This window comes from Pongo abelii, chromosome 12 (genome assembly GCF_028885655.2).
Source record: "Pongo abelii isolate AG06213 chromosome 12, NHGRI_mPonAbe1-v2.0_pri, whole genome shotgun sequence".
NCBI lineage: Eukaryota > Metazoa > Chordata > Mammalia > Primates > Hominidae > Pongo > Pongo abelii.
Window position 1 is genome coordinate 71,942,552 of NC_071997.2, and position 26,872 is coordinate 71,969,423.

The window sequence follows — 26,872 nt, forward strand, 5'->3', positions numbered from 1 at the left end:
ATCTTCGAGTTCCTCACTGGGAGGTGAGGCTAATACCTTCCCTCATTCCACAGGGCGACTGTGGGGGCAGGATGTGAGCAGAGTACTTTGAGAAGAACATAACACTTTCCACCCAGCCTGGGCAACATGGTGAGATCCCATCTCTACAAAAAATACAAAAATTAGCCAGGTGTGGTGGTGGCGCGTGCCTGTAGTCCCAGCTACTTGAGAGCTGAGGCAGGAGGATTGCTTGAACCCGGGAGGCGGAGGTTGCAGTGAGCCAAGATTGCACCACTGCACTCCAGCCTGGGCAACAGAGTGAGACCATGTCTCGATTAAAAAAAAAAAAAAAAAAAAAAAAAGGTTTCCATAAAGGCCAGGACAGATGTGCTTCCTTAAGAAGGGCTAGAGAGTTGGAGGCCTTGCCCTCCTCTGGGCTTTTTGGCCTTGCGGGGGGCCTGACAGAGCCTTCCTGGGGCTTCCCATTCTTCTGGCCCCTCCTCGGTGCACAGACCAGTCTTGGATGATAAGTCAGGAAAGCCCTCCTGCTGGCCGGGCTGCAGTGCCGCTGGGGCTGCCCACACTTGCTGACCATGGCTCCCCACTCCCTTGTCACTCACAGTACCACTGCGCCTGTTTCCACAGTGCCCACGAACAAAACACCAGCAGTCTCTTGGAAACACCATGTTTGGTTATTTCTTTATTTCTTTATTTTACTCTAAGTTCTGGGATACATGTGCAGAATGTGCAGGTTTGTTACATAGGTATACATGTGCCATGGTGGTTTGCTGCACCCATCAACCCGTCATCTACATTAGGTATTTCTCCTAATGCTATCCCTCCCCTTACCCCTCCACCCATGTTTGGTTTTCTTTAGCTTATTCTAGTATTTTCTCAAGACCAATCGAAATGATAATATAGAGGCATAAAGCACATTTGTTGTGAGTTGATGCAGATAAAAAGGCTTGGGGTGGCCTCTTCAGAGTAATTTGGGAGTTGTGTGTTCTGCTGGCTTTGATAGACAAGCCCTTCTCTGCCCTGGCAGGTGTTATCAGAATCAAACGTTTGCAAATGGTCATTCTCATTGCATCCATCTTCACAGCCCCATGCCTCTTCCTGAACGCTCAGTTGAAAATGCGTATTTCACCTTCCTCAGGTATCTAATACTTAACCCCGGAGAAACGCAAGTGTGGTTTGCAAAGCTTTCCAGGTGTCCAAATGATGATTTTCCATCCTTTTCTTCATTTCTCGAGTGGGGTAGGGAGGCATCGGGGTGTTTGTGATACGTTTGTGTGAAGCTGGACAATTCGGGTGACAGAAATATGTTCAGGGCAGTGTCTTTTATCGTCCCTTCTAACTACAAAGGCAGTTTGAGCAGTTGAGCCCCACTTTCAGAAGGCCTAATACACACAAAAATCTCATTAATGGAAACTGATAAATTAGAGAGTGATTTTTCACATTACAGAAAGATTGTTAACTTTTCGAAAGGTTTCACCACAGGGTTTCTTTAAATAGTGAGCTCCCCCACTGAATTTAAAGTGTTTGTTTACAGATCATTAACTACTTGACAGAGAGGATATTGGGGGTTGGGGGGAAGGAAGACACACTTAAAAGGTAAAATGTTAGAAGCCCTGCCAATTTTCAATGAGCCTGGAAGAAGGGTGACGAAACATCTCTGAAATTATGTTGGTTAGCAAATGTGATTTATTTTACAGAAATTCATTTTACACATGGCTTTCCAAGAACCTTCCATGCTGTTGGGGTGTGGTGGGAGGGCAAGGACCACAGGGTGCTGGGCTTTGCTGTCCTGGTTTGTGGTGGCCGGGGAGAGGACTCCCTTTTCTTAGAGTCCTGTGTGTGCCTTCGTGAGCAGTGGGTGCCAGGCTCTGGCATGAGGCCGAGCTTTGCTACTGGACTTCTGGCATGAGCCACTGAGACCTTTTCCCTTGACATTTAGCCTGGGTTTGGGGAAGTTTCTTCCTGGTTCTCTGACCTTCAGTCTCATTGGCTCAGGACGCACCTAGGTTTCCTCCTTGAAGCTGAGACAGGTAAACTTTGCAAGACTGTGTCCCAGGAGGTTGAAATCCATCATCAGGCTCACTCTCTAAGCCTAAGGATTAGCCTGGGGACCAAGCCCAGCCCCGAACTCTCCTATAAGGCCCTCCTCATCCAGGTCAAGGTCATGAGGGGAACAGGTGTATCCTGGCCAGCTTCTAGCACGGTCTATAGTAGGTCTCTTGGTTGGTCCGAAGGAGGCCTGGACTGGCATGGGAGGCAGGAGAGAGAAGCCACCCCATCTAATCCAGTCTTCTCCTTTAAAAGATGGAAACACTTAGGGCCAGAAAGAAAGGATTTATTCAAAGTCACGAAACAGCTGGTGAGTGGCAGAGTTGGGGCTGCAGAACTTAGGTTCCTGACTTTCCTCTAGCAGTCTCTCCAGAGGAACAAGTCCCTGCTTCCTAAAGGAAGAAAAGAATCCGCGGAGTGGTGGCAGTGGGAATACATAGAGCAACGGCATCTCTGAAAGTAGGTCCCAAATAACCTGATAAATACCTCGGATAGAGGCAAGGCTACACCCCTCCCCCTGCCCCCACTACACACAAACAAGTTCCTCAGCTGAGGACTCAGAGCAGGAGTAAGGGCACCCCTATCCTCCTCATGGCTTTGAAAAGAAGAAAGAGGGGAATTTGGAGGGATGGTCAAGTTGATGATTGAAGAGACAAAGTAGTGTAGGAAAATCTCAACGTTTCTTGCACAGTCATTTGTTGAAAATGTGTCAGCAAGTACAAGCCCATCTTAAACTAGCAATGAGACATCTGAAATAGATTATTTAAGCCAGGGAGGCAGTATTGCAAGGAAGAACATGGCTATCAACACTTGTTTGTCTGACTCAGAGGAATAAAACATAGTAAATTTTGCCTTAGCGGGCCACCCACACTCATTGGGGGAAGAAACAATTGAGGTGGGGGGAAAACAGAACAGATGAACCTTCATGGAGTTTCACAAGAGTCCACATGGTTGTGTCCCTTATTTTCAGAAAATGTGAAATTGGAAAATACGCACTTGTGAAAGCTGAAGATGTCACAGAAATCTTCAGAGGATTTATTTAGATGGTCGTATCCTCTGCTGTCAACTGGATGAATCAGTGTGCAATATTTTGATGTGAATGTAACCACCTATTGGGCCCCATTTACTCTGTGCCCACCCTGGGCTTTGCTTCTCTCTGAGCATCTTTACCTGCTTTTTATTTTTATCTAGGGTATCCTTTCTCTTGGCTCTCCAGGTTTAACTCATAAGTTTTCCTCTTTCCCAAAGCCTCTCTCCCTCCCTTCCAAATGGAAGTAATTTCTCTTTCTTTGAATTTCCATAGCAGCTCATCCGTACCTCTCTCATGACACACTTTCTGCATTGGGGTAGAGCAATTTCTGTGCAGGCCTTACCTTTTCTACTAAATGAAGCCTGCTGTGGGAGAAATCTGTGTCTGTGTTTTCTTTGTACTGCCCACAGCGGCTAGCCCATTGCTTTGGGCGTTGTAGGCACTCGGTAAATATTTGTTGAATGAATGCATGAGAGGTTGAATGAATGCATGAGAGAAAGGATGAATGGAATTTATCCTGGGAACACACATTTTGCATAGTGAGGTATGTGATTAAACGAACAAAAAAAATTGTCCTAAGACAATTTGTCTTTTTATGCAGCTGCCCTCTCAGTCTCCTAGATAAGTTCCACCATTCTAAGGCAAAACCTTAAAGTGTAATAAAAATTTATCTAATTCACGATCAAGTGAAAATACTTTGGGCCCAGAGCCAAAGAATATTATTGGAGTGAACTTTTTTTAACACCCTAAATTTAACCAGCTGGAATTCTTTTTTTAAGTACCATCCTATTCAACCTTTTGAAATGAAGGATTTGCCTTTTAGTGGGAAATCTGCATTTCAACACAAAGATGGAACACAATGTCTTTGGCTTAGTTGCTCTTCAGAAAAGCAAGATTTTTTTTTTTTTTGGAATTATATGCTTTGCTTATGTTAAAGACACAGCTTGCAGAAAAATTTTGTTTAGGCCTGACAGATTGGTGGCTGGCATTTTTATAGATAAAGGGGCACGCAAAATGTCATCTCTACTTCCTCCCTTTATTGAGAAAAAGCCTAGGAGGAGAACTCTTAAAAGGTGAAGTTAGTAACCTGTTGTTTGAATAATCAAGGCTCTGAGAGGATAGCATTGATCAAAAAAGAGTTTTAAAATGAGTGATTGATGTTATTAAAGTGACTGGTGAAGTATCAAGGAATCTAAGGACCATGAGCGAGTTTCAGGGAATAAATTCTATATTGTAGTGTCTATAATTATTGCTTTCTTTTGTTTTTGCAGAATACACTTTTTAAAGAACATCAGGATTTGGTAAAACCTTAGCCAATAAAAAAGCAATGAAGGAAAAAAATGCACATGTAAATGCTCATTTCTAGAACAAAAGAGGATGCGATTTTGACAATATCAGAAGGTTAATTAAGAAGTCTGTGAGTGATGATAAAGCTGGCACATTTTCATTACAGATTGACACAACTCAAGACACAGGCATAGCTAATGTTTGCTCTATAATACTCTGATAAGTCAGAGAATCTAAGTGAGAAGAACTGGTATCTATGGTAAACATAGGGTCAAGAGCTAGATGCGGCTGAATAGAAAGGACATTTACTTTGCAGTTAGGTAAAGAAGCCTCTAGCTCAGACTAGCTGCACTGTTGTTATTTGTGTGGCTTGAACCTAGTAATCGGATTCAGAACTGGAATAGGTTCCTTCAGGGTACCTTACAAACGTTCAGGATGCATTTTAAGTGTAGTCTAGAAGGTGGCTACATGGAAGGGCTAAGGGACTTGAGGATTATGGACTGGGAAAGGACTGTAGGTAGTCCTGTATTTTGGCCTGTCACCAATATAGAGACCGCTCCTCATCACAGTGTCATCCATTCTCTTTTTGAAGACCCAGGGTGAAAGAAAGGGAGTCACGGTGTCACGAGATAGCCCATTCCACGTGGGACAGCTCTACTGCTTTTGTGCCTGTCTCACTGAAAAAAAAACCAGGGAAATTATCTAAAAACATATGTTTAGGAAATATACACACATTCACACACGTACACAGGCACACATGCACACACTCACATATACACATACACATGGACATGCTCACACACATATATGCATGCACATGCTCACACACATGCTCACACATATACACACACACATGCACAAGCATACACACGCATGCACACACTCACACAATATACATACATGCACATGCTCACAAACACACATACGCATGCACACGCTCACACACATATATACACACACGCTTGCACACGCGCACACACATATATACACACACACTTGCACACGCGCACACACATACATTTTAGTGAATAGCACATATCTATGTACTCCTGTGGAGAGTCCTGTGGTTTTAGTACCTGTCAAAGTTGGGCTCCCAAAGCAGTCATTAAATGTGTTGGAATGATGCTTTTTGCTTAGCTGTTTTGGCACATTTGGAAATCTGCAGTATTACCTGTTGATTAGTAGACAGTAATGCGGCTGTATTACACACCCAGTGATTAGTTTCAGAAACAAAGAGCATGTTAATAGTCAAGGAATCTTTGAGATGTTCTTGAGGAAACCAAAAAACTTGATTTAATGACTTAAATTCCAGGAACATCCCACTGGGCTTAGAGCTCTGTGTCAAAAGTTGGTACCCAATATATGTAGAAATGTAAAGTGACCAAATGTATAATATTAAATCAAAGCCATTCCCAGTTTGTTGCATATTTTTTAATGAAACCTGAAAAATAAGAGTCATTATTTTTAAATTCAGCCATAAGGAAACTTTGCAACCTAATAATGTGTAAGGCATTTCTGAGGCCCCAAGTGGAAATGCTGGGTCTAGAGAGACCTTTATGCAATAGAACAGGTTGAAACACCTTCCACCAGAAAAGTGTAAGTTGTAAGACATTTGAAAAAAGATTGAGTCAGAAAAGGGAAATGTGTCCCATTTGAGAGACCAGAAAGGGAAACAAGAGTCCAGTTCCTGCTGTGTCCGTGCAGTTGCCACAGCTACGTTCTCCGACATGTCAGCTTTTATGGAAGCAGTGAGGACACAATCTGTCTGGCACAAGCTGGTTTGGGTGTTGTCTCATGCTAAGAAGGCCCTGGACCTGATGGAGAGCCTGGACCTTTTCCCTGTCCTTATCAATGACAGACGGAGGGTGGAACCTGAATTTCCTAATGGAAGGATCCTTAGGGATTCCCTAAGCTTAATTTGTTTTTGACTGTTGCAGTCCTAAAGGAGGTGGGTCCTGGACAGGAGGGAAAACAGCCTCATGGCCCGTGGGTCTCTGCCCAGGGAATCTCAAAGCTTCCAGCGTTCATACTTCCCTTATCCTAAGACAGCAGTGCTGATTCAACTTGAGTGCGCATGAGAATCACCTGGAGAATTTATTCAACATAGACTGCTGCTTCCCCGCCCTCAATTTCTGATTCAGTAAGTCTGAGGTGGTGCCCAAGAATTTGCATTTTCAACAAACTCCCAGGTGATGCTGATCGGGGGTGGGCCTGGGTCTGCACTGTGAGAATCACTTGCCTAAGAGCACTAACAAAGAAAAAAAGAGGACATAACTAGATCACCCACTTCCTAGCCAGCAACCAGAGCCCATCTCTGGCTGGGGAGAATGAAAGTGAAGGTGGGAAAAGAAGAGGCCCTCAACCAGCGGCAGCTCCTTTTCCTCCCCTTGGCCTGGGAAGGCAGAGCTGCTCCTTGAGTTTGATGCTCAGAAGCCTTAATTGTGATACTTTACTTTGCCTAAGCCGTGATGAAATAATTGAAGGCATCATAGCAAGAAGTTAAGCCCTAGGGAGGCTATTAACAATTTAGCATTTCCAGTTCATGTGGGAATGTCGATTCTACTTACCAAAGAGAATATTATGGATGTGTTTAGTGGAAGAAGCAGCAGAATCAGCTGGGGTCCCCAGTTGGCTTTGCTTTGACCCTCTTCCTGGAGGAAGATAAATGCAGGGGTGAGTCTCACAAAGACAGTGTGCTTTTTTCTAAAGTAAATAGCTTCTTAGGCTGATAGAAATGTTTTCAGCTGTCTAATTCTGCAGGGGAAGCAGAGGTAGAGGGTGAACACAGCAAAGGTGAGGCCGGCCCAGGCAGCAGAGCAGGCCTTTGTTTTCCAATTGTGAGACCAAGTCAGTTCATTGGCACCTTTCGAAAGCCCCATGTAACACTGCTGGGCTGTGTTAGGACCCTCCCCTAAGACTGTTAAGTACTGCCTAATGCATCAGTAGAAACAGGACCTTCTTGTTGGGCAGTGAAGACCACGGCAGGAACAGCACGGGGGAAGAGACAGATTCCCAGGAAAGACCACTGGATCAGGAGGCAGGAGATTAAGTCTAATCTTCACATTGTGGTTAACCATCAGTGTAGCCATGGGCAAGTCACTTAATTTCTCATGGCCTCAGTTTCCCCATCTGTAAAATGAAGGGACAGACTTGATAGCTAGGGTTTTTTACAACTTAGAAAACAAAAACAAAAACAAACTATGCTGCCAGATACTCACATGAGACCTCACTTTGCCACATGGCCGGACACTGTAGAGATCTGGTCCTGCAGTCAGCTTGTTTAGGGCTAATGGGTTTGTAGACAAGTTTGCCAACCAGAGATTCATGCGAGGGGCTAAGCATGGATTAGGTTAGCAGTTCTCTCATTTCTTGCTGGAGGCCTGCTGAAGCACTTCAGGGTCTCTTCCCAGAGTAAGTGGCAGAGAATTTGAAATTTGATGCTCCCCATACAAGGATCCAAGTACCTGTTGCTTTTATGCTGGGATCACAGAGATACCTGGGTTGCCTGTGTTTCCTAAGAAAAGGATGTCTGTTTTGGCAGCAAACTTAGTGAATGGCTGAGGCAAAAACAAGTGCAAAGATGGATTCTCAGATTTCTCCTTGAAAAATACCATGACAAAATCTGTAGTAATTTTACGCCACACTCTCAATTCACTTGACATAAACAGTCAAATGTAGACATACTTGTTTGTTAAGTCCGGTCTTCCTGCTTGTGTTGGTTCACTTTGCGGTGTTTATTTTGTTTTGGGTCAGAGAGGATGAAATGTCTCTGTAGATGGTCTCGGGCTAGGTGGTGCTTCCACCAGGGCTTCCCTCTGCAGGCCTGGTAACAGCAGGCCTATGCTGTCTGTGTAAGAGCCTTCTCAGCAGCACACCATCATTACCCACCAGGCTCCTTGCAAAAGGAAATCTTGTCCCAACTGCCTTGGCTGTGCTTGGCAGTGTGCTGTATATAAGGAGAACAGGATGTATTTTACACTTGAGACCTGCTATCCTAGAGTACAACAACAACACTTCTAAGTGCTCTTAATATTAAGCTAATGGAAAACATACTGTTTGTTCACCATCAAAGTCTGTTTTTCTTGTGTCCCACCCTCCCCAATCATCATGAACTCCAAACCTCTAGAACACACAGAGCGTCTCCTGCACCATCTATCCTCCAGTCTGTCTCAAGATGGACAGCTACATGGTTAGTTAGCTAAAGGAGGACTTGGAAAAGCTAGGCACTTACCACGTAAACCATAAAATCCCCAGATTGCACAAACCAAATTTTTCTCTTCTCAAAAAAATCTCAGTGTTAGAAATGTTTCATTGACTGTTAGATTCATTTTATTAGTGTGAGAAGTCACTTGTCTTCACCAGAGTACAACAAAGTGCAGTAAAATGGTGAAGGTGAGTCAGGGTTTCTGGGTGCTGGCATTATTGGAATGCTGGTTCTTTCCTTGTCATTTAATGGTCAAAGTTATTTGGACCCCAGAAGTCTAATCTTTATCTTCCATTGCTTTGTATTGTGAGAAGCCACATCTGTATAAGGTTTCCAGTTGACAGGATTCTAGAGTATGGCCCAGCTCAGTCCAGAAATGCCCAAGGTTCCCCTATCACTGAAGGCTCTATCATAAATATAGCATGGGAAGAGGAGGCAGAGGGACAAAGAAAGCAGAGTGGGACTCTGTCCCATAAAAAACGGTTCACAAATCTACTCATTTCCTATCAGCATTTTGTTTTTTGCTTGGGTTTGTCTATAAAGTAAAGTTAATGTATGCATGTAAACCAGCCTTGCAGATAAAATCCCCCCATGTTTCCAGGCTACCCACAATATTACCAGTTTTCCCCTTGCTGTTTACACATCTCTTTCCACAAGACAATAATCAAACAACAACGAACAAACAAGCAAATGAACCAAAGACCACCTCTCCCCATTCCTAAAACAAACCCTTTCCCTTTTGTCAAAAAGACCGAAACTGAAAACAAAACAGAAACTGTGGGAAATAACTCACCACTCTTCTTTTGTTTCAGGCCTTGGGCCTGTTAACTATCTGCAAGGCTGTTGTAATGATGTTGTAATCTATTTTAATGGAATTGAAATGTGGTATCCTGTGGTTTATGATGCACATTGTTTGTAGCTGTAGTGCTTGATTTTGGGTTTCTTTCACAGATAAACTTCTGCACTGGAGGGGCCTCTCCTCCCCTCGTTCTGCACATGGAGCTCTAATCCCCACGCCCGGGATGAGTGCAGAATATGCCCCGCAGGGTATTTGTAAGTTGAGACTTATTTCTTCTACAAATGTCCGTGTGTATAGAGATGAGAATTTCTGGAAATTGCCCTTACTTTTTAAGTTCTGAAGGGAGTTACTTCCAAAATAGATTGTCATATGTATTATTCCATTACTCACTTGGCAGCCGCTCCCCACTCCACTCAGCCCCAGAGGGACTTCTTCCCTCCCCTTTTTCTTTCCTCACTGGAGGCTGGGAGCTGATAGTAGCTCATCCCTGTGGGTCTTCTCCCCAGGGTCTTGTCTGGCTCCATGGCTAGTGATTGAATATGCCTGTGCCTCTGGAGCCCATTTTATTACTGGACATTCACTCCTGTGGCCTCATCTAGGACTTTGGGTATAGTCCATGGCACACATCTTTAGCCAAGGCCAGAATCAAAAGGAGTCAGTTTAGGGTTATTCCAGAGTTATTCTAATGCATATTCCTTATGTATTTACATGTGTATTTGAACATAGTATATTTTATATATACATGCCCACACATAATTTTGACTTACTTTTCTCCTGGTTTTAGAGAAAAATGCACATCATTGTAGTTAAAATGTGAAGGCTCTACTATCACCACCACCACCATCACCACCACCATCACCACCACCACCACCACCACCACCATCACCACCACCATCACCACCACCACCATCACCACCACCATCACCACCACCACCATCACCACCACCACCACCACCATCACCACCACCACCACCACCATCACCACCACCATCACCACCACCACCACCATCACCACCATCATCACCACCATCATCACCACCATCACCACCATCACCATCACCACCACCACCACCATCACCACCACCATCACCACCACCATCACCACCACCATCACCACCATCACCACCACCATCACCACCACCACCACCATCACCATCACCACCACCACCACCATCACCATCACCACCACCATCACCACCATCATCACCACCATCATCACCACCATCACCACCACCATCACCACCACCACCATCACCACCACCACCACCACCACCATCACCATCAGTACCATTACCACCACCACCACCATCACCACCACCACCACCATCACCATCACCATCAGTACCATTACCACCACCATCACCACCACCATCATCACCACCACCACCATCACCACCACCATCACCACCACCATCACCACCATCACCATCACCACCACCACCACCACCACCACCATCACCACCACCATCACCACCACCACCACCACCACCATCACCACCACCATCACCACCATCACCACCACCACCACCACCATCACCACCACCACCACCATCACCATCACCACCACCACCACCACCATCACCACCACCACCACCATCACCATCACCATCAGTACCATTACCACCACCACCACCATCACCACCACCACCACCACCATCACCACCACCATCACCATCACCACCACCATCACCACCACCATCACCACCATCATCACCACCACCACCACCACCACCATCACCACCACCATCACCACCACCATCACCATCACCACCACCATCACCACCACCATCACCATCACCACCACCACCACCACCACCATCACCACCACCATCACCACCACCATCACCATCACCACCACCATCACCACCACCATCACCACCATTATCACCACCATCACCACCACCATCACCATCACCACCACCATCACCACCATCATCACCACCACCATCACCACCACCACCATCACCACCACCACCACCATCACCACCATCATCACCACCACCATCACCACCATCATCACCACCATCACCACCACCACCACCACCATCACCACCACCACCACCACCACCATCACCATCACATCACCATCAGTACCATTACCACCACCACCACCACCATCACCACCACCACCACCATCACCATCACCATCAGTACCATTACCACCATCACCATCACCACCACCACCACCATCACCACCAGTACCAACACCACCACCACCACCATCATCACCATCACCACCAGTACTAACACCACCACCACCACCATCATCACCATCACCACCAGTACCATCACCACCAGTACCATCACCACCACCACCACCATCACCACCACCACCACCACCACCACCACCACCACCACCACCACCACCACCACCACCACCATCACCACCACCACCACCACCACCATTTACTTGTTCAAGTGAGCTTTTATAGTAGGGACCATTTTATGAAACTTAAATTTGTCCATTTATACAAATGTTTTCTGAAAGATACTGTTTTAGAAAATAATACAGTTTGCGTCTCTGTGTAGGAACACATGGTATGAATCATGCATGGCTAAAAGGTTAGGGGGTGGGCAGTGATTCCGCCCTAAACACAAAAAAGTAGGTTCAAGAAGAAAAGAAATGTGACATCTAATTTTTATTTGAAAGTAAATGAAAAATAACCTGCTGTGGAAAGAAAAAAAAAAAAAGAAAAGGAAAAAGGTCATGGAGAGAGAATAACAAAGAGCAAGATGCCAGAATTAAGGCTCTAAGGGGGACTGTTTTTAGATGGGAGGGAAATGACACTTACCCATCTTGTAAATGGTATCTGAAGAGCAGGGCATGCACCCTGAGACCAGATTCAAAGCCAGTTGTTTATTTTTGTTAACTCCTAGGTAATCCTAGGTAACAAAGAGTTATTGTGTGAATTTCATAAGCCCTCAGGTCCTGAGGGCTGGGTGGTTCAGGGGTTAAAAGCACCTCATCTGCTCCCTTCCCCCAAGCTGGGCCTAAGCCTGGGTTAGGTCACAGATTGCAGAGAGTTTAGGAGGTTGGGCTCATGGTTTCTAGTCCCTGCATGCTGGCTGGGTGGGGAGAGCTCTCCTGTTGCTGGGGCCATCTGGGGCCTGCATGGGGCTGTGGGAACGGAGCCACTTTTGGAGGGAAGGGATAGAAGGGAGTTGAGCAGTTGAGAGGAGGGTGGAGTTGAGAGGCCAAGGGCTGTTGCCAGGGAAACATAGTTCTCGGTCTTCAGCCTGGTCTTCCTGAGGGCTGGGAGTTTGATTTGACTGGTAGAAAAGTCTGAGCTTGATAGGGAACCCCTGTCCTCTCCCACCTTCCCACAAAGGGAGGGTACATAGTTTGCTGGTGCCCCTGCCAGCAGGACCAATTTAGGAGTGACCAGAACAAGGTATGTGGAAGTGGGTTGTGGGGGTCCAGAAAGCTCTAGAACAAACCTGATGCCCATTCCACTTGGCGGCATTAACCTGCTGCCCCCGGCTTCCAGAGCTCATAGCACTTCCCTGTGGCCGCCCTGCTGTGTGCCAGTCACCCCTGCTCTTTAACTAGAGCCTCCTTTTGGCCTAGGTTAAGGCCGGGACTGGGACCTTCCTCTGGAAGCCATTCGGGGTGTGTAATGTGGTTAGTCATTACCCTCAGTAATTAATCACCCCTGGTAGTAATGAAAACTCACATTCACGTTCGACCTGATAGTTTACAGATGGCTTTTATATACTTCTGTCATTTGAACCTCCCAACAATTCTTACAGGTACTGTTTTTATGCTCATTTTACGGATAGGAATTCTAAGACTCAGAGAAATCAAATGACTATCCCAGAGTTACAATCTAGTGAATAATAGAGCTAGGACTCCAGTCTCAGACCTCCTTGTTCTTCTGAATCTTGAGGCTTAGATCACATGACTTTTTCACATTGGTGACATACTAGAAATGGGGGTCATTCCTTCCCATAAAGTAAAATGAAATAAAATAAAAGCCAGTAGGTGGGCTAATAGCTGATTTTAACCCTTTTGATGCCTCAAGTTCCTATGCTTAGGGGCCAGGTGTCAGTTTGTTGCTCTAAATCAAAACAATCCCCGTAAATGCCCAATGAGGCTCTCAAATTGAGAAGCTGATTTTCATCAGAGTAAATGAAGAATATTATTATATTTTACACATCACTAAATCAATGTAGCCCTAATTTTGCCACGCAGGAAATCAATTCCAGTCTTTCTAAATCATCAAAGATGTTATGAACAAAGTAATTTCACAAATTATGGCAAGTAACACATTTATTGATGACTGCAGTTTAGGAATTTAGAATCTGTGAGCACTGTAATATAATATGGTACACCGGCATGAGCTGAGTGAAATACAGATTATATAGTGAAATTGTAATGCATCATTTGCTATTAGTGGACTGGTAATAATTACCAGTTTCAAAGCAGCTCTCTCCATGTAATCTTTAGTCTCAATCGTAACAGCCCTTCTCATTGACATTATGATTACACTAGCTGCCCTCATGATCTAGAATATCTAGTTGATGGGAATACTAAAATGCGATAGTGAAAACTGTATGTTGTATGCTCATTATAAGATAAATGCCATTTTCTCTGACCTGATGTATGAGAGAGAGGGGAGGATAACATCACAGTGTTAACATACTGTAGCATGATCACATAAATGGCTCTGAAAAAAAGTTTAGGATGCTCAGGGCAGCAAAATAAAATGGACTTTTCTCATTTAAGCCTTTTCGAAAGGATACAAATGAGATCCTTGATGTAGTGCTGTATGCCACAGATTTTGGCATTTATCAATGACTACATTCATGGCACATGTGAAACCAGCACCACTAATTATGAGTCTAGTCCTGGATTTCAATCGATTTTTTATAAGGTAAAATATAATTTTAAGGCATTTGTAGTGATGAACGTGTTAAGGACTTGCATTATCAGACAAATCTTTTTACTTGTCCAACTCAGATCGTCAGGCTAAATGGGTATGATAGTCACCCAGAGATCTAGGGAGGACAAGGAGGAAGCCACAGAGGATCGTGTAGTTGGAACCAGATAGTTTCTTTTCCAGCCTATTTGGGACCCAAGTCATTGTTCAACAACAACAAAAAATTTATAAAAATGCTCTCAATGAAGCTTTTTATTTCCCTTTGAAGAGAGGAGGCAAACAAAAATAGGCAGATAATGTGATACCAATGTCAGCGTTTTCTTTCAAAATCTTTCTGCCTTTTTTCCCCCTTCCACATTAGACAAATGTTTGAAACCTAATTTTGGTATCTTACCATCTAATCTTGTTTAAGAGATTTACCCAGGAGTGGGATATATTGAGTGGGATTATAAATGCATTGTAAAGTAAATTACAAGGTCAGGGCAGGAGTCCATTATTTAGACAAGTGCTTGAGCGAGGCTGGCTTGTTTTGGAATACCAGTGTTTGGGGGCTCCTGAGAAGACCCTGCCGGCTTTTCTTTCTGACTTGCTAAATGGAGGCATCATATAATTGATTAATTCCTCATTCTCACTCTTAACCTCCCTGGTAGATTTTTTTTTTTCCTTCTTAGAAAGTTACTGACAAATACTAGCTGTGGCCTTAAAGAACTCTTGCAGCCCTTCTTTTAAAAGAAGGAGAAAAGTTTGTTATTTCTCAGTTATATTTTAAGGCTTTTTTTCAGAATCTCTGGGAAGGTTTCTGTTTTTCTCATCCTTGTCCTTTGGCTACCATTACTTCTGCCCTTTTTAATGTTGCAGTTGACTAGTAAACTGTTGGTTAGTTATTCCATATATATATATATTTAATGTAGCTATCTCCTCATATATATTTAATTTAGCCATCTCCCCAAATGAAAGATTTTGTGAAGTCAAGCTGGCCCTTCTTTGCCAAAGTGGCATTTACCACTCTTGGGTTCTTTTCAGCAAGGGAAATAATGTGACTTAAGTAGGGCCCCTCTCCAGACGGCTTGGCTACTGGCCAGAGTTGACTAGCTGAACTGTATCTTTCTGTTTCTTTCTCAACTGGAGCTGAGTCTCAGCCGAGGGCGCAGGATGTTGTATAATTTGGTTCACGTTGTTAGCCTCTCAAAATAATGAGGAGGAGGATAGTGTAGCATTTCTCAGCCTGCTGCCTGTCATGGTGCTGGCTGTTTTAACTGTTCCTTAAACTAGGATGCTGTGTCTGCTTAAGTCGGCACCAGCCACTCCTCCTAACTTTTCCAGACTTGCATTTGTCTGACCAGGGGACAACTCCTAAAGATTGAATACGGCCTATCCGTTAAATCTGAATGAAGTTTTTCTTTAAGATTTTTTAAACATTCTTTGAGATAAAAATGGGTGTCCCCATGGGGTGTTGTGGAACCAAAATTGGGACTCACTGATCCTCCCACAGTCTGGGGTGTGAGAATGTTGCTAGTCTTTTTTCCATGGAAGTATTTTATGAGTACCCTCTCATTTTAACAATATCAACAATTAATGTGTTTCAGGCTAACGCTGAAAGCATCTTTAGGGCCATAGAACATTGTAGTGAGTTGACCTTCTTCCCCTTTTTTGATATCTCTATGAAATGCTTGCCTATTTAGAGAGTTCGCCTGCTACCCAGGGGGAATAGAAAGCTGGGATTTAGGAAGCCAAAAAGTTTCCTTGGGTCACCTTGTCCAAGTTTCTCACTTAACAAGGAGGAAACAGAGGCACATGGAGATGAGATGGCTTGCCCCAAACTACAGCTGATGGGACTGGAAAGTTTAGAAGACATTTGTTGAGGTGCCTAGAATGTAGGGACCTTCATCCTCAAGCCAGAACTGGTCAGGATTTTTCTGCTTTGGGGATTGGTTATAAAATTTCTAGAACTGAGTTTAATGGCAGTAAGACTGATTGGACCAATATTTACTGGATACCCATGCTCAGACGTGCCAGGCACAGGGGATAGGTCAGTGAGGGCTTAGGCCTTGGGGTTGAGGGGTGGGGGCAGGGAAGGCTGGAGGTGGAACATAAATAAGCAATTGCTGATGCCCGCCTCAGTGATTAAACATTGATGTTGGTGTTGTATTATTTTGCAGGTAAAGATGAGCCCAGCAGCTACACATGTACAACTTGCAAACAGCCATTCACCAGTGCATGGTTTCTCTTGCAACACGCACAGAACACTCATGGATTAAGAATCTACTTAGAAAGCGAACACGGAAGTCCCCTGACCCCGCGGGTTGGTATCCCTTCAGGACTAGGTGCAGAATGTCCTTCCCAGCCACCTCTCCATGGGATTCATATTGCAGACAATAACCCCTTTAACCTGCTAAGAATACCAGGATCAGTATCGAGAGAGGCTTCCGGCCTGGCAGAAGGGCGCTTTCCACCCACTCCCCCCCTGTTTAGTCCACCACCGAGACATCACTTGGACCCCCACCGCATAGAGCGCCTGGGGGCGGAAGAGATGGCCCTGGCCACCCATCACCCGAGTGCCTTTGACAGGGTGCTGCGGTTGAATCCAATGGCTATGGAGCCTCCCGCCATGGATTTCTCTAGGAGACTTAGAGAGCTGGCAGGGAACACGTCTAGCCCACCGCTGTCCCCAGGCCGGCCCAGCCCTATGCAAAGGTTACTGCAACCATTCCAGCCAGGTAGCAAGCCGCCCTTCCTGGCGACGCCCCCCCTCCCTCCTCTGCAATCCGCCCCTCCTCCCTCCCAGCCCCCGGTCAAGTCCAAGTCATGCGAGTTCTGCGGCAAGACGTTCAAATTTCAGAGCAACCTGGTGGTGCACCGGCGCAGCCACACGGGCGAGAAGCCCTACAAGTGCAACCTGTGCGACCACGCGTGCACCCAGGCCAGCAAGCTGAAGCGCCACATGAAGACGCACATGCACAAATCGTCCCCCATGACGGTCAAGTCCGACGACGGTCTCTCCACCGCCAGCTCCCCGGAACCCGGCACCAGCGACTTGGTGGGCAGCGCCAGCAGCGCGCTCAAGTCCGTGGTGGCCAAGTTCAAGAGCGAGAACGACCCCAACCTGATCCCGGAGAACGGGGACGAGGAGGAAGAGGAGGACGACGAGGAAGAGGAAGAAGAGGAGGAAGAGGAGGAGGAGGAGCTGACGGAGAGCGAGAGGGTGGACTACGGCTTCGGGCTGAGCCTGGAGGCGGCGCGCCACCACGAGAACAGCTCGCGGGGCGCGGTCGTGGGCGTGGGCGACGAGAGCCGCGCCCTGCCCGACGTCATGCAGGGCATGGTGCTCAGCTCCATGCAGCACTTCAGCGAGGCCTTCCACCAGGTCCTGGGCGAGAAGCATAAGCGCGGCCACCTGGCCGAGGCCGAGGGCCACAGGGACACTTGCGACGAAGACTCGGTGGCCGGCGAGTCGGACCGCATAGACGATGGCACTGTTAATGGCCGCGGCTGCTCCCCGGGCGAGTCGGCCTCGGGGGGCCTGTCCAAAAAGCTGCTGCTGGGCAGCCCCAGCTCGCTGAGCCCCTTCTCTAAGCGCATCAAGCTCGAGAAGGAGTTCGACCTGCCCCCGGCCGCGATGCCCAACACGGAGAACGTGTACTCGCAGTGGCTCGCCGGCTACGCGGCCTCCAGGCAGCTCAAAGATCCCTTCCTTAGCTTCGGAGACTCCAGACAATCGCCTTTTGCCTCCTCGTCGGAGCACTCCTCGGAGAACGGGAGCTTGCGCTTCTCCACACCGCCCGGGGAGCTGGACGGAGGGATCTCGGGGCGCAGCGGCACGGGAAGTGGAGGGAGCACGCCCCATATTAGTGGTCCGGGCCCGGGCAGGCCCAGCTCAAAAGAGGGCAGACGCAGCGACACTTGTGAGTACTGTGGGAAAGTCTTCAAGAACTGTAGCAATCTCACTGTCCACAGGAGAAGCCACACGGGCGAAAGGCCTTATAAATGCGAGCTGTGCAACTATGCCTGTGCCCAGAGTAGCAAGCTCACCAGGCACATGAAAACGCATGGCCAGGTGGGGAAGGACGTTTACAAATGTGAAATTTGTAAGATGCCTTTTAGCGTGTACAGTACCCTGGAGAAACACATGAAAAAATGGCACAGTGATCGAGTGTTGAATAATGATATAAAAACTGAATAGAGGTATATTAATACCCCTCCCTCACTCCCACCTGACACCCCCTTTTTCACCACTCCCCTTCCCCATCGCCCTCCAGCCCCACTCCCTGTAGGATTTTTTTCTAGTCCCATGTGATTTAAACAAACAAACAAACAAACAGAAGTAACGAAGCTAAGAATATGAGAGTGCTTGTCACCAGCACACCTGTTTTTTTTCTTTTTCTTTTTCTTTTTCTTTTTTTTTCCTTTTTTTTTTTTCCTTTATGTTCTCACCGTTTGAATGCATGATCTGTATGGGGCAATACTATTGCATTTTACGCAAACTTTGAGCCTTTCTCTTGTGCAATAATTTACATGTTGTGTATGTTTTTTTTTAAACTTAGACAGCATGTATGGTATGTTATGGCTATTTTAAATTGTCCCTAATTCGTTGCTGAGCAAACATGTTGCTGTTTCCAGTTCCGTTCTGAGAGAAAAAGAGAGAGAGAGAAAAAAAGACCATGCTGCATACATTCTGTAATACATATCATGTACAGTTTTATTTTATAACGTGAGGAAGAAAAACAGTCTTTGGATTAACCCTCTATAGACAGAATAGATAGCACTGAAAAAAAATCTCTATGAGCTAAATGTCTGTCTCTAAAGGGTTAAATGTATCAATTGGAGAGGAAGAAAAAAAGGCCTTGAATTGACAAATTAACAGAAAAACAGAACAAGTTTATTCTATCATTTGGTTTTAAAATATGAGTGCCTTGGATCTATTAAAACCACATCGATGGTTCTTTCTACTTGTTATAAACTTGTAGCTTAATTCAGCATTGGGTGAGGTAATAAACCTTAGGAACTAGCATATAATTCTATATTGTATTTCTCACAACAATGGCTACCTAAAAATATGACCCATTATGTCCTAGTTAATCATCATTTTTCCTTTAGTTTAATTTTATAAACAAAACTGATTATACCAGTATAAAAGCTACTTTGCTCCTGGTGAGAGCTTAAAAGAAATGGGCTGTTTTGCCCAAAGTTTTATTTTTTTTAAACAATGATTAAATTGAATGTGTAATGTGCAAAAGCCCTGGAACGCAATTAAATACACTAGTAAGGAGTTCATTTTATGAAGATATTTGCTTTAATAATGTCTTTTTAAAAATTTTGGCACCAAAAGAAATAGATCCAGATCTACTTGGTTGTCAAGTGGACAATCAAATGATAAACATTAAGACCTTGTATACCATATTGAAAGGAAGAGGCTGACAATAAGGTTTGACAGAGGGGAACAGAAGAAAATAATATGATTTATTAGCACAACGTGGTACTATTTGCCATTTAAAACTAGAACAGGTATATAAGCTAATATTGATACAATGATGATTAACTATGAATTCTTAAGACTTGCGTTTAAATGTGACATTCTTAAAAAAAGAAAAGAATTTTAAGAGTAGCAGTATATATGTCTGTGCTCCCTAAAAGTTGTACTTCATTTCTTTTCCATACACTGTGTGCTATTTGTGTTAACATGGAAGAGGATTCATTGTTTTTATTTTTATTTTTTTAATTTTTTCTTTTTTATTAAGCTAGCATCTGCCCCAGTTGGTGTTCAAATAGCACTTGACTCTGCCTGTGATATCTGTATCTTTTCTCTAATCAGAGATACAGAGGTTGAGTATAAAATAAACCTGCTCAGATAGGACAATTAAGTGCACTGTACAATTTTCCCAGTTTACAGGTCTATACTTAAGGGAAAAGTTGCAAGAATGCTGAAAAAAAAATTGAACACAATCTCATTGAGGAGCATTTTTAAAAAACTAAAAAAAAAAAAAACTTTGCCAGCCATTTACTTGACTATTGAGCTTACTTACTTGGACGCAACATTGCAAGCGCTGTGAATGGAAACAGAATACACTTAACATAGAAATGAATGATTGCTTTCGCTTCTACAGTGCAAGGATTTTTTTGTACAAAACTTTTTTAAATATAAATGTTAAGAAAAAATTTTTTTAAAAAACACTTCATTATGTTTAGGGGGGAACTGCATTTTAGGGTTCCATTGTCTTGGTGGTGTTACAAGACTTGTTATCCATTTAAAAATGGTAGTGGAAATTCTATGCCTTGGATACACACCGCTCTTCAGGTTGTAAAAAAAAAAACATACATTGGGGAAAGGTTTAAGATTATATAGTACTTAAATATAGGAAAATGCACACTCATGTTGATTCCTATGCTAAAATACATTTATGGTCTTTTTTCTGTATTTCTAGAATGGTATTTGAATTAAATGTTCATCTAGTGTTAGGCACTATAGTATTTATATTGAAGCTTGTATTTTTAACTGTTGCTTGTTCTCTTAAAAGGTATCAATGTACCTTTTTTGGTAGTGGAAAAAAAAAGACAGGCTGCCACAGTATATTTTTTTAATTTGGCAGGATAATATAGTGCAAATTATTTGTATGCTTCAAAAAAAAAAAAAAGAGAGAAACAAAAAAGTGTGACATTACAGATGAGAAGCCATATAATGGCGGTTTGGGGGAGCCTGCTAGAATGTCACATGAATGGCTGTCATAGGGGTTGTACATATCCTTTTTTGTTCCTTTTTCCTGCTGCCATACTGTATGCAGTACTGCAAGCTAATAACGTTGGTTTGTTATGTAGTGTGCTTTTTGTCCCTTTCCTTCTATCACCCTACATTCCAGCATCTTACCTTCATATGCAGTAAAAGAAAGAAAGAAAAAAAAAGGAAAAAAAAAAAAAAACCAATGTTTTGCAGTTTTTTTCATTGCCAAAAACTAAATGGTGCTTTATATTTAGATTGGAAAGAATTTCATATGCAAAGCATATTAAAGAGAAAGCCCGCTTTAGTCAATACTTTTTTGTAAATGGCAATGCAGAATATTTTGTTATTGGCCTTTTCTATTCCTGTAATGAAAGCTGTTTGTCGTAACTTGAAATTTTATCTTTTACTATGGGAGTCACTATTTATTATTGCTTATGTGCCCTGTTCAAAACAGAGGCACTTAATTTGATCTTTTATTTTTCTTTGTTTTTATTTTTTTTTTATTTAGATGACCAAAGGTCATTACAACCTGGCTTTTTATTGTATTTGTTTCTGGTCTTTGTTAAGTTCTATTGGAAAAACCACTGTCTGTGTTTTTTTGGCAGTTGTCTGCATTAACCTGTTCATACACCCATTTTGTCCCTTTATTGAAAAAATAAAAAAAATTAAAGTACACATTGTAAGCTTCTTGTGTCCTCATTTGACACACTCTGTAAATTACTTTCAAGAAAATAACAGGCTTTAAGAGAAGGCCAGTCAGTCTTTTTCAGGATTATTTCTATGGGCATTCTGATGCGTGTATTATATCCTAAAGGAACATAAAGTACTTACTATATTAAAATAGACATATCTCAAACCCTGGACATAGTTTCAAGGCTTTACAGTTCTAGAATAGTTTTCAAGAAATGGAAGGTGTTTTCAGTCTGATGTTAAAAACTTACTCCATCTCTTAGCAGAAATCCATTCAAACATAAGTGAAAAAACTTGCTGGTAATAGCATCTTAAACTTTTATTTCCTTTAAATTTTTTGCTGTTCTTGTTGTCTAAAAGTTCTTTTCTCTTCTCCCATCCTTGCTTTATCTTAGAACATAATGTAAAAAAGATTTTTTAAAAAAAAATCAGCTCTTTGGTTTCCATGTAAGAGTCTTTTCTCATAACAAAATAACCCCACTTTTCAAATCTAAAAATCTGGAAACAAAGGCACCAGGTTTGGTTTTGTTTTGTTTAAAAAAGAGGGAGAAAGAAAGAGAGAGAGGAAAGAAAAGAAAGCAGCCACTAGGAGTGTAGCCAGACGTAGTGAAATCTTTGGAATCAGCCACTGATTTACTGAGATGCATAGTGGTTTGCCTTGTGGTTCTGAGATCCCAGGAACCCTAGATGCTACAGATTACTTTAGGTGTTTTGATAGGGTCTTCCTGGATGACAGCAAATAAGGGCGGGAATACCCTTCAATTATCTTCTGACCAGCCAGTTAGGTCTATTTTAAAAATCCTTAGAAATCTGTGTTGTCACTTTTACAAATACTGCATGTTGCAGCATCTATTTGCTTTACTAAACACATACCTCTGTGATATCGTGTCCCTGTTCCCAGTGTAGATGAATGAATACGACATTGTTCTTATTTTTGTAAAAAACCAAAACAAAAGCCGTTCTGTTGTCTTCTTGTGGTAGCATTTTTTGTCGCTCAGTTCTTATGCCCTAGTGCCTGTGAGGTGGCCTTTTCATGTCATGCCTTTTATCTGAGGCAAGAATAGTTTTATCTTTCTAAAGTATAAAGAAAGTCAATGTTTTCTGAAAAGCCAGTTTGGGTGGGAAGGAGAGAGTGGGGCTAGAGGAATCCACTGAGAAAGGATGTTGGAGAATATTACATAGGAGCTGGGGTGGGGTGGGTGTGCGGTACCTTGAGAACTTGATGTTTGTCACTGAACTTAGAAAAGATATACTGTATGTGTTTTGGATTAGGTTTCTCCAAAACTGAATCCAAAATGCTGCTCAAGACAGATAGAAATAATTCCCCAGTGCCATGCCAGCTTTAGATGCGGTGACCTCGACTCCACCATATTAAATGTCCATAAAACCTGTGTGTCCCTATTACTCTTTTATTAGGAGCTATGAGTGCAACTGTGTAGGTTTTATATACAGTATTCATTTTAATTTCTCAGTATATGATGCTCTTAGCATAATTAGGTTTTGCATCCTGACAGACAGAATTAATGGTGGATACTGTATACTTGTCTGTTCAAATTTCTTAAATCAAATGGGGAATGGGGAGGAGTGCAAACATCTGGTGATAAATCACAGATTATGTTTGATTTACATGGTCCCAAAGTTAAATAAATTTATTGGGAGACGGGTTCTTCAGGTTACTTAGTCTCCTGACTTATTGAAGCCTTCTGATAAAATATTATTTCTGAAGCTGATGAACGATAGAAGCATGAGAACCTAGCCAACATGAATATCACTTATAAATGATATTTTGTATCCAGAATTCTAAAATTTAAAATCTTAATATAAAATAACATACAAATTTCCAATAGTAAGATGAATTCATGATCTTTTTTTTTTTTAAATGAGGAACTACTAAGAACATTAATGTCTCTTAAAATCCTCAAGTAAGTTTTTGTAACAGGCTTGACGTGCTGATGGAATGTTCTCTACATACCTGAACTGATGCTTAAAATGTTCTTTTTAATCTTCATTTGAGAACAACTTAATAAACAGGAATACAGCAAATTCTATTTCTCACAGATTTTAAACCAGAAACTCTTCCAGTGCCTATATTACCTCCTTCCTGAACCCATTTGCTATCCTCTGTTTGTTTAGGACCTGCAAAAAGGCTGGAACCAACACATTACAAAGGTTGCTAAGAAGTGAGGTGAACACAGTTCTTCATTTGCACTGGCCATGGCAGAAAGTGTGAAGTAGTTGAGTTTTTCCCAGGGCATTCTGTAGATATAGAACTGTTTATTTAAATACTATTTTTGTATATGCAATAAGTACATATTGTATATATTCATAATGCTAGAAGTGAGAACTTGAAAGGAAGTGGCGGGAGATGGCTTAGGTATAATTCCAATTGGAGAAATAAGGAAATGAGGTGGTTTATTCACAGACACAGTTTGCTGAAAGGTACTGGGATTATTTCGGGCCTTCCTGAAAAGGAGTTGAGAAGCCTCAGGCCCCATCCTCTCCTGCTTGTAGTACTTTGCTCACAGAGACTGAGGGAGGAAATACAGTGTTTTCTTGTTTTAAGCCTCTTTTCCCCCTCCGTACACACATGAACATGACTTCTTATGACTGTGCTGTAACTGTGTGTTCCTCATTACGATTCTGTTACTCCATTGTCCCTGGGCCTGGTGTGTTCAGGAATGTACCCATCCCATTCTCTTTTTTTCAGACAACTTCCCATAAAAAAAAATTGTGGGAACTTTGCCGATATGAGGATGGGATTGGCAGAGTTCTCTCAACCTGCTTGGAAAAATGTTTCTTAAAAGACTGCTAACTTTTAAAAGGCATGAGCCATCTAGCAGATTTTCCTAGTTGTCTCCTAAAGCCCTGCATCTTTCCCAATTGAAAATAAATGAACCCATTGTTAGAGAAATGGACATCAGAACACATAGAGGGAATTGGTATGATGTGTATTTGCTCTAGGGCTGCTATAGCTATGAACTGTGGACAGGGGTTGTCCGGTCTGCACTTCTGCTTGCTGGCATCTCGTTATCCCACTAGCCCGCTGTTTCATTTACTACATACAGCACGAGGCCAGTGACTCAGCCTTTAGGGGGATGGGGCTGTTTTTCTCTCTCTCTCTCTCTTTCTCTCTCTCTATTTCCCAGCGTCATCTATGGTCATGGGATACCATTAATTCCTCCCTTCCAAATGGGAAAGAGACCAATCCAGTTCACACGGGTCATTGTGCTTAAGAACCTAAACTTGGCTGAACACAGCTCGATGGTTGATCCAAATACGTTTTTCCTTTCTGTAAAGTGGCAAAAACTATTTCAAGGGAGCACGTGTGTCAGATCTTTCATAGGGATGGTAGAAAAGGCAAATTAAGCCATTTCCCCAAGTATCCTCTAAAGCGGGAGCCCCTAAACCCATAGGGGGGCTGTGCTTTTAAATAGCTGTGAACGTGGTACAAGCCCATGATATACCTTGTCTATTAGAATTTGAATATTGGTAGCAGGTTGGATGAAGGGGTTTGATTGGGATATCAGCTAAAGGGGCCTCGACGACAGTGACTTAGCGCTGGACTGGGAATGGGATTCCCCAGAACCCACCTGGACACAGCATGCCCCTCAGCCCAGGTCTCCGCTGCTCTGCTCAGGGGTGGGATGCGTGAGAGCAGCTGAGATCCAGACCCCGGGCCTCCTGCGGCGCCAAGTCAGGGGAGAGGAGGCCCCAGGCCCCTGCTTCGGGTCGCCATGGCAACGAGGCCTGGAATGCCACAGTGGTAGCCCTCTTCCTCGGCACATCCGGACTCCCAGTTCTGCTGCTTCAAGTCAATGTCCACAGCAAGGGAGGAACCCCGGAGGAAAATAACCACTCCCTTCTTCCCTTCACCATTGCCTTCCCCCTTCCAAAAAAGAAAAGAAAACTGCATGTTTGAAAGAAACTACAGGCAGTTTTTGGTGCAATTTGAGAGCAACTCTTTTGGGTTCTGGTTTTCTCTTCAGAGATTTGTTCGCCTCTTGTAAATCATTGGCTGCTTTGACGTTGAACTTGATGACATTTCATGTTTTCGTTGTGCTGCTTTTACATCAGTTTTGATTTTTTGTTTCTTTATAATTTTATTATTATTTTGAGAAGGTGTCCCCTTTCCCTCCTCCCTCTCCCGCTCTCCTCAACCAAAGGACTGTTTCTTACTAAGTTTTCTCAGTCATAAGGGCAAGTGTTTCCTTCCAGGTGTGTCCCGAGTTTATTAGGACTACCATACAATTGGGCAGGGGTGGGGGGACCTGGGTCCTCCTTGGGGGGACGGAAGGGAGGGAGGCATGGGAAGACCACTCAGAGGTCAGAGATACTTGGGGAGGGGAGGCTGAGTTTGAAATCATGCTTAAGATGCCAGTGGCTCGACCTGTGGTTGGTTTAAGTTCTAATTTTTAAAAAGCTAGTTAGAGAACAGAAAATCATTGGGCCAAGTCACACCTGTACTTTTTTTTTCCCCCTCCTCTGTCTCCAACCTCTTTCTAGGTTCTTCACACACCCCCATTCGGCGTAGTACCCAGAGAGCTCAAGATGTGTGGCAGTTTTCGGATGGAAGCTCGAGAGCCCTTAAGTTCTGAGAAAATTTGAAGCCCCCAGGGGCGGGGTGGACGCGTGCCGCCCAGTCGACGTCAGCGTGGTCTGTCATCCTGCTAGTTTGTGATGTTTTCTGACAGTAGCCTCCAAGAAGCCGTTGTGCGAAGACAGAGTCCTGCAGAGTCCTTCCAGCCTAGGCCTGCAGTGCCATTTTATTTATATTTTTTAATAAAAAGTAAAAACAAAAAAACAGACCCACATTGGAACAGTGAATCAGTCCCATAGAGAGGGCCCGTGGACCATCGCTGTCATGAGTGATGCCCTGGCCCTTCTGAAACCAGCCAACCTAATTACCTGTATTGTGGAAATGCGCATGAGTCCCCAACCCCTTGTTTCTATACATTCTATGTTGTCTTTTAAAAAGTGTGCTTAACATTGACACAATAAATGTTGGAGCTTTAGGTGGTGTTTGCTTGTTCTTTAATTTTTAATGCTTATAAGACAATGCGGCTGCTTATGATTTTGTATTTCTGCACCCGTTTCCTACAGACACCCATCGGGTGGGTAGGAGGAACAGATTTGAGAAATGGGCAGGAGATGTAGGAGGGGAACTAGGTTACCACTTATCAGATGGCATACATTTTCAAGGAGAATCAAAATGCAAAACTTGGGA

At 43.6% G+C, this 26,872-nt stretch overlaps 1 protein-coding gene across 20 annotated transcripts in view; it reads left to right on the forward strand.

The window, feature by feature from the left end:
• BCL11A (BCL11 transcription factor A) overlaps window positions 1-26,660 on the forward strand; it is a 103,199-nt gene extending 76,539 nt beyond the window's left edge. For 3 of the 20 annotated variants that reach the window (XM_002812011.5, XM_054548146.2, XM_054548147.2), the window contains exons 3-5: window positions 9,519-9,620; window positions 16,406-18,148; window positions 26,152-26,660. In XM_002812011.5, the coding sequence (XP_002812057.1) occupies window positions 9,519-9,620; window positions 16,406-18,148; window positions 26,152-26,243 (1,937 nt within the window). In that variant the 3' untranslated portion in view covers window positions 26,244-26,660. Of the gene's footprint in view, window positions 1-94; window positions 6,504-9,518; window positions 9,621-16,405; window positions 21,181-26,151 lie in introns of those variants that run through there. The other 17 variants (XM_003775918.5, XM_054548152.2, XM_054548151.1 and 14 more) reach the window with 9 other exon arrangements.
• The last annotated feature ends 212 nt before the right edge of the window (window positions 26,661-26,872 follow it).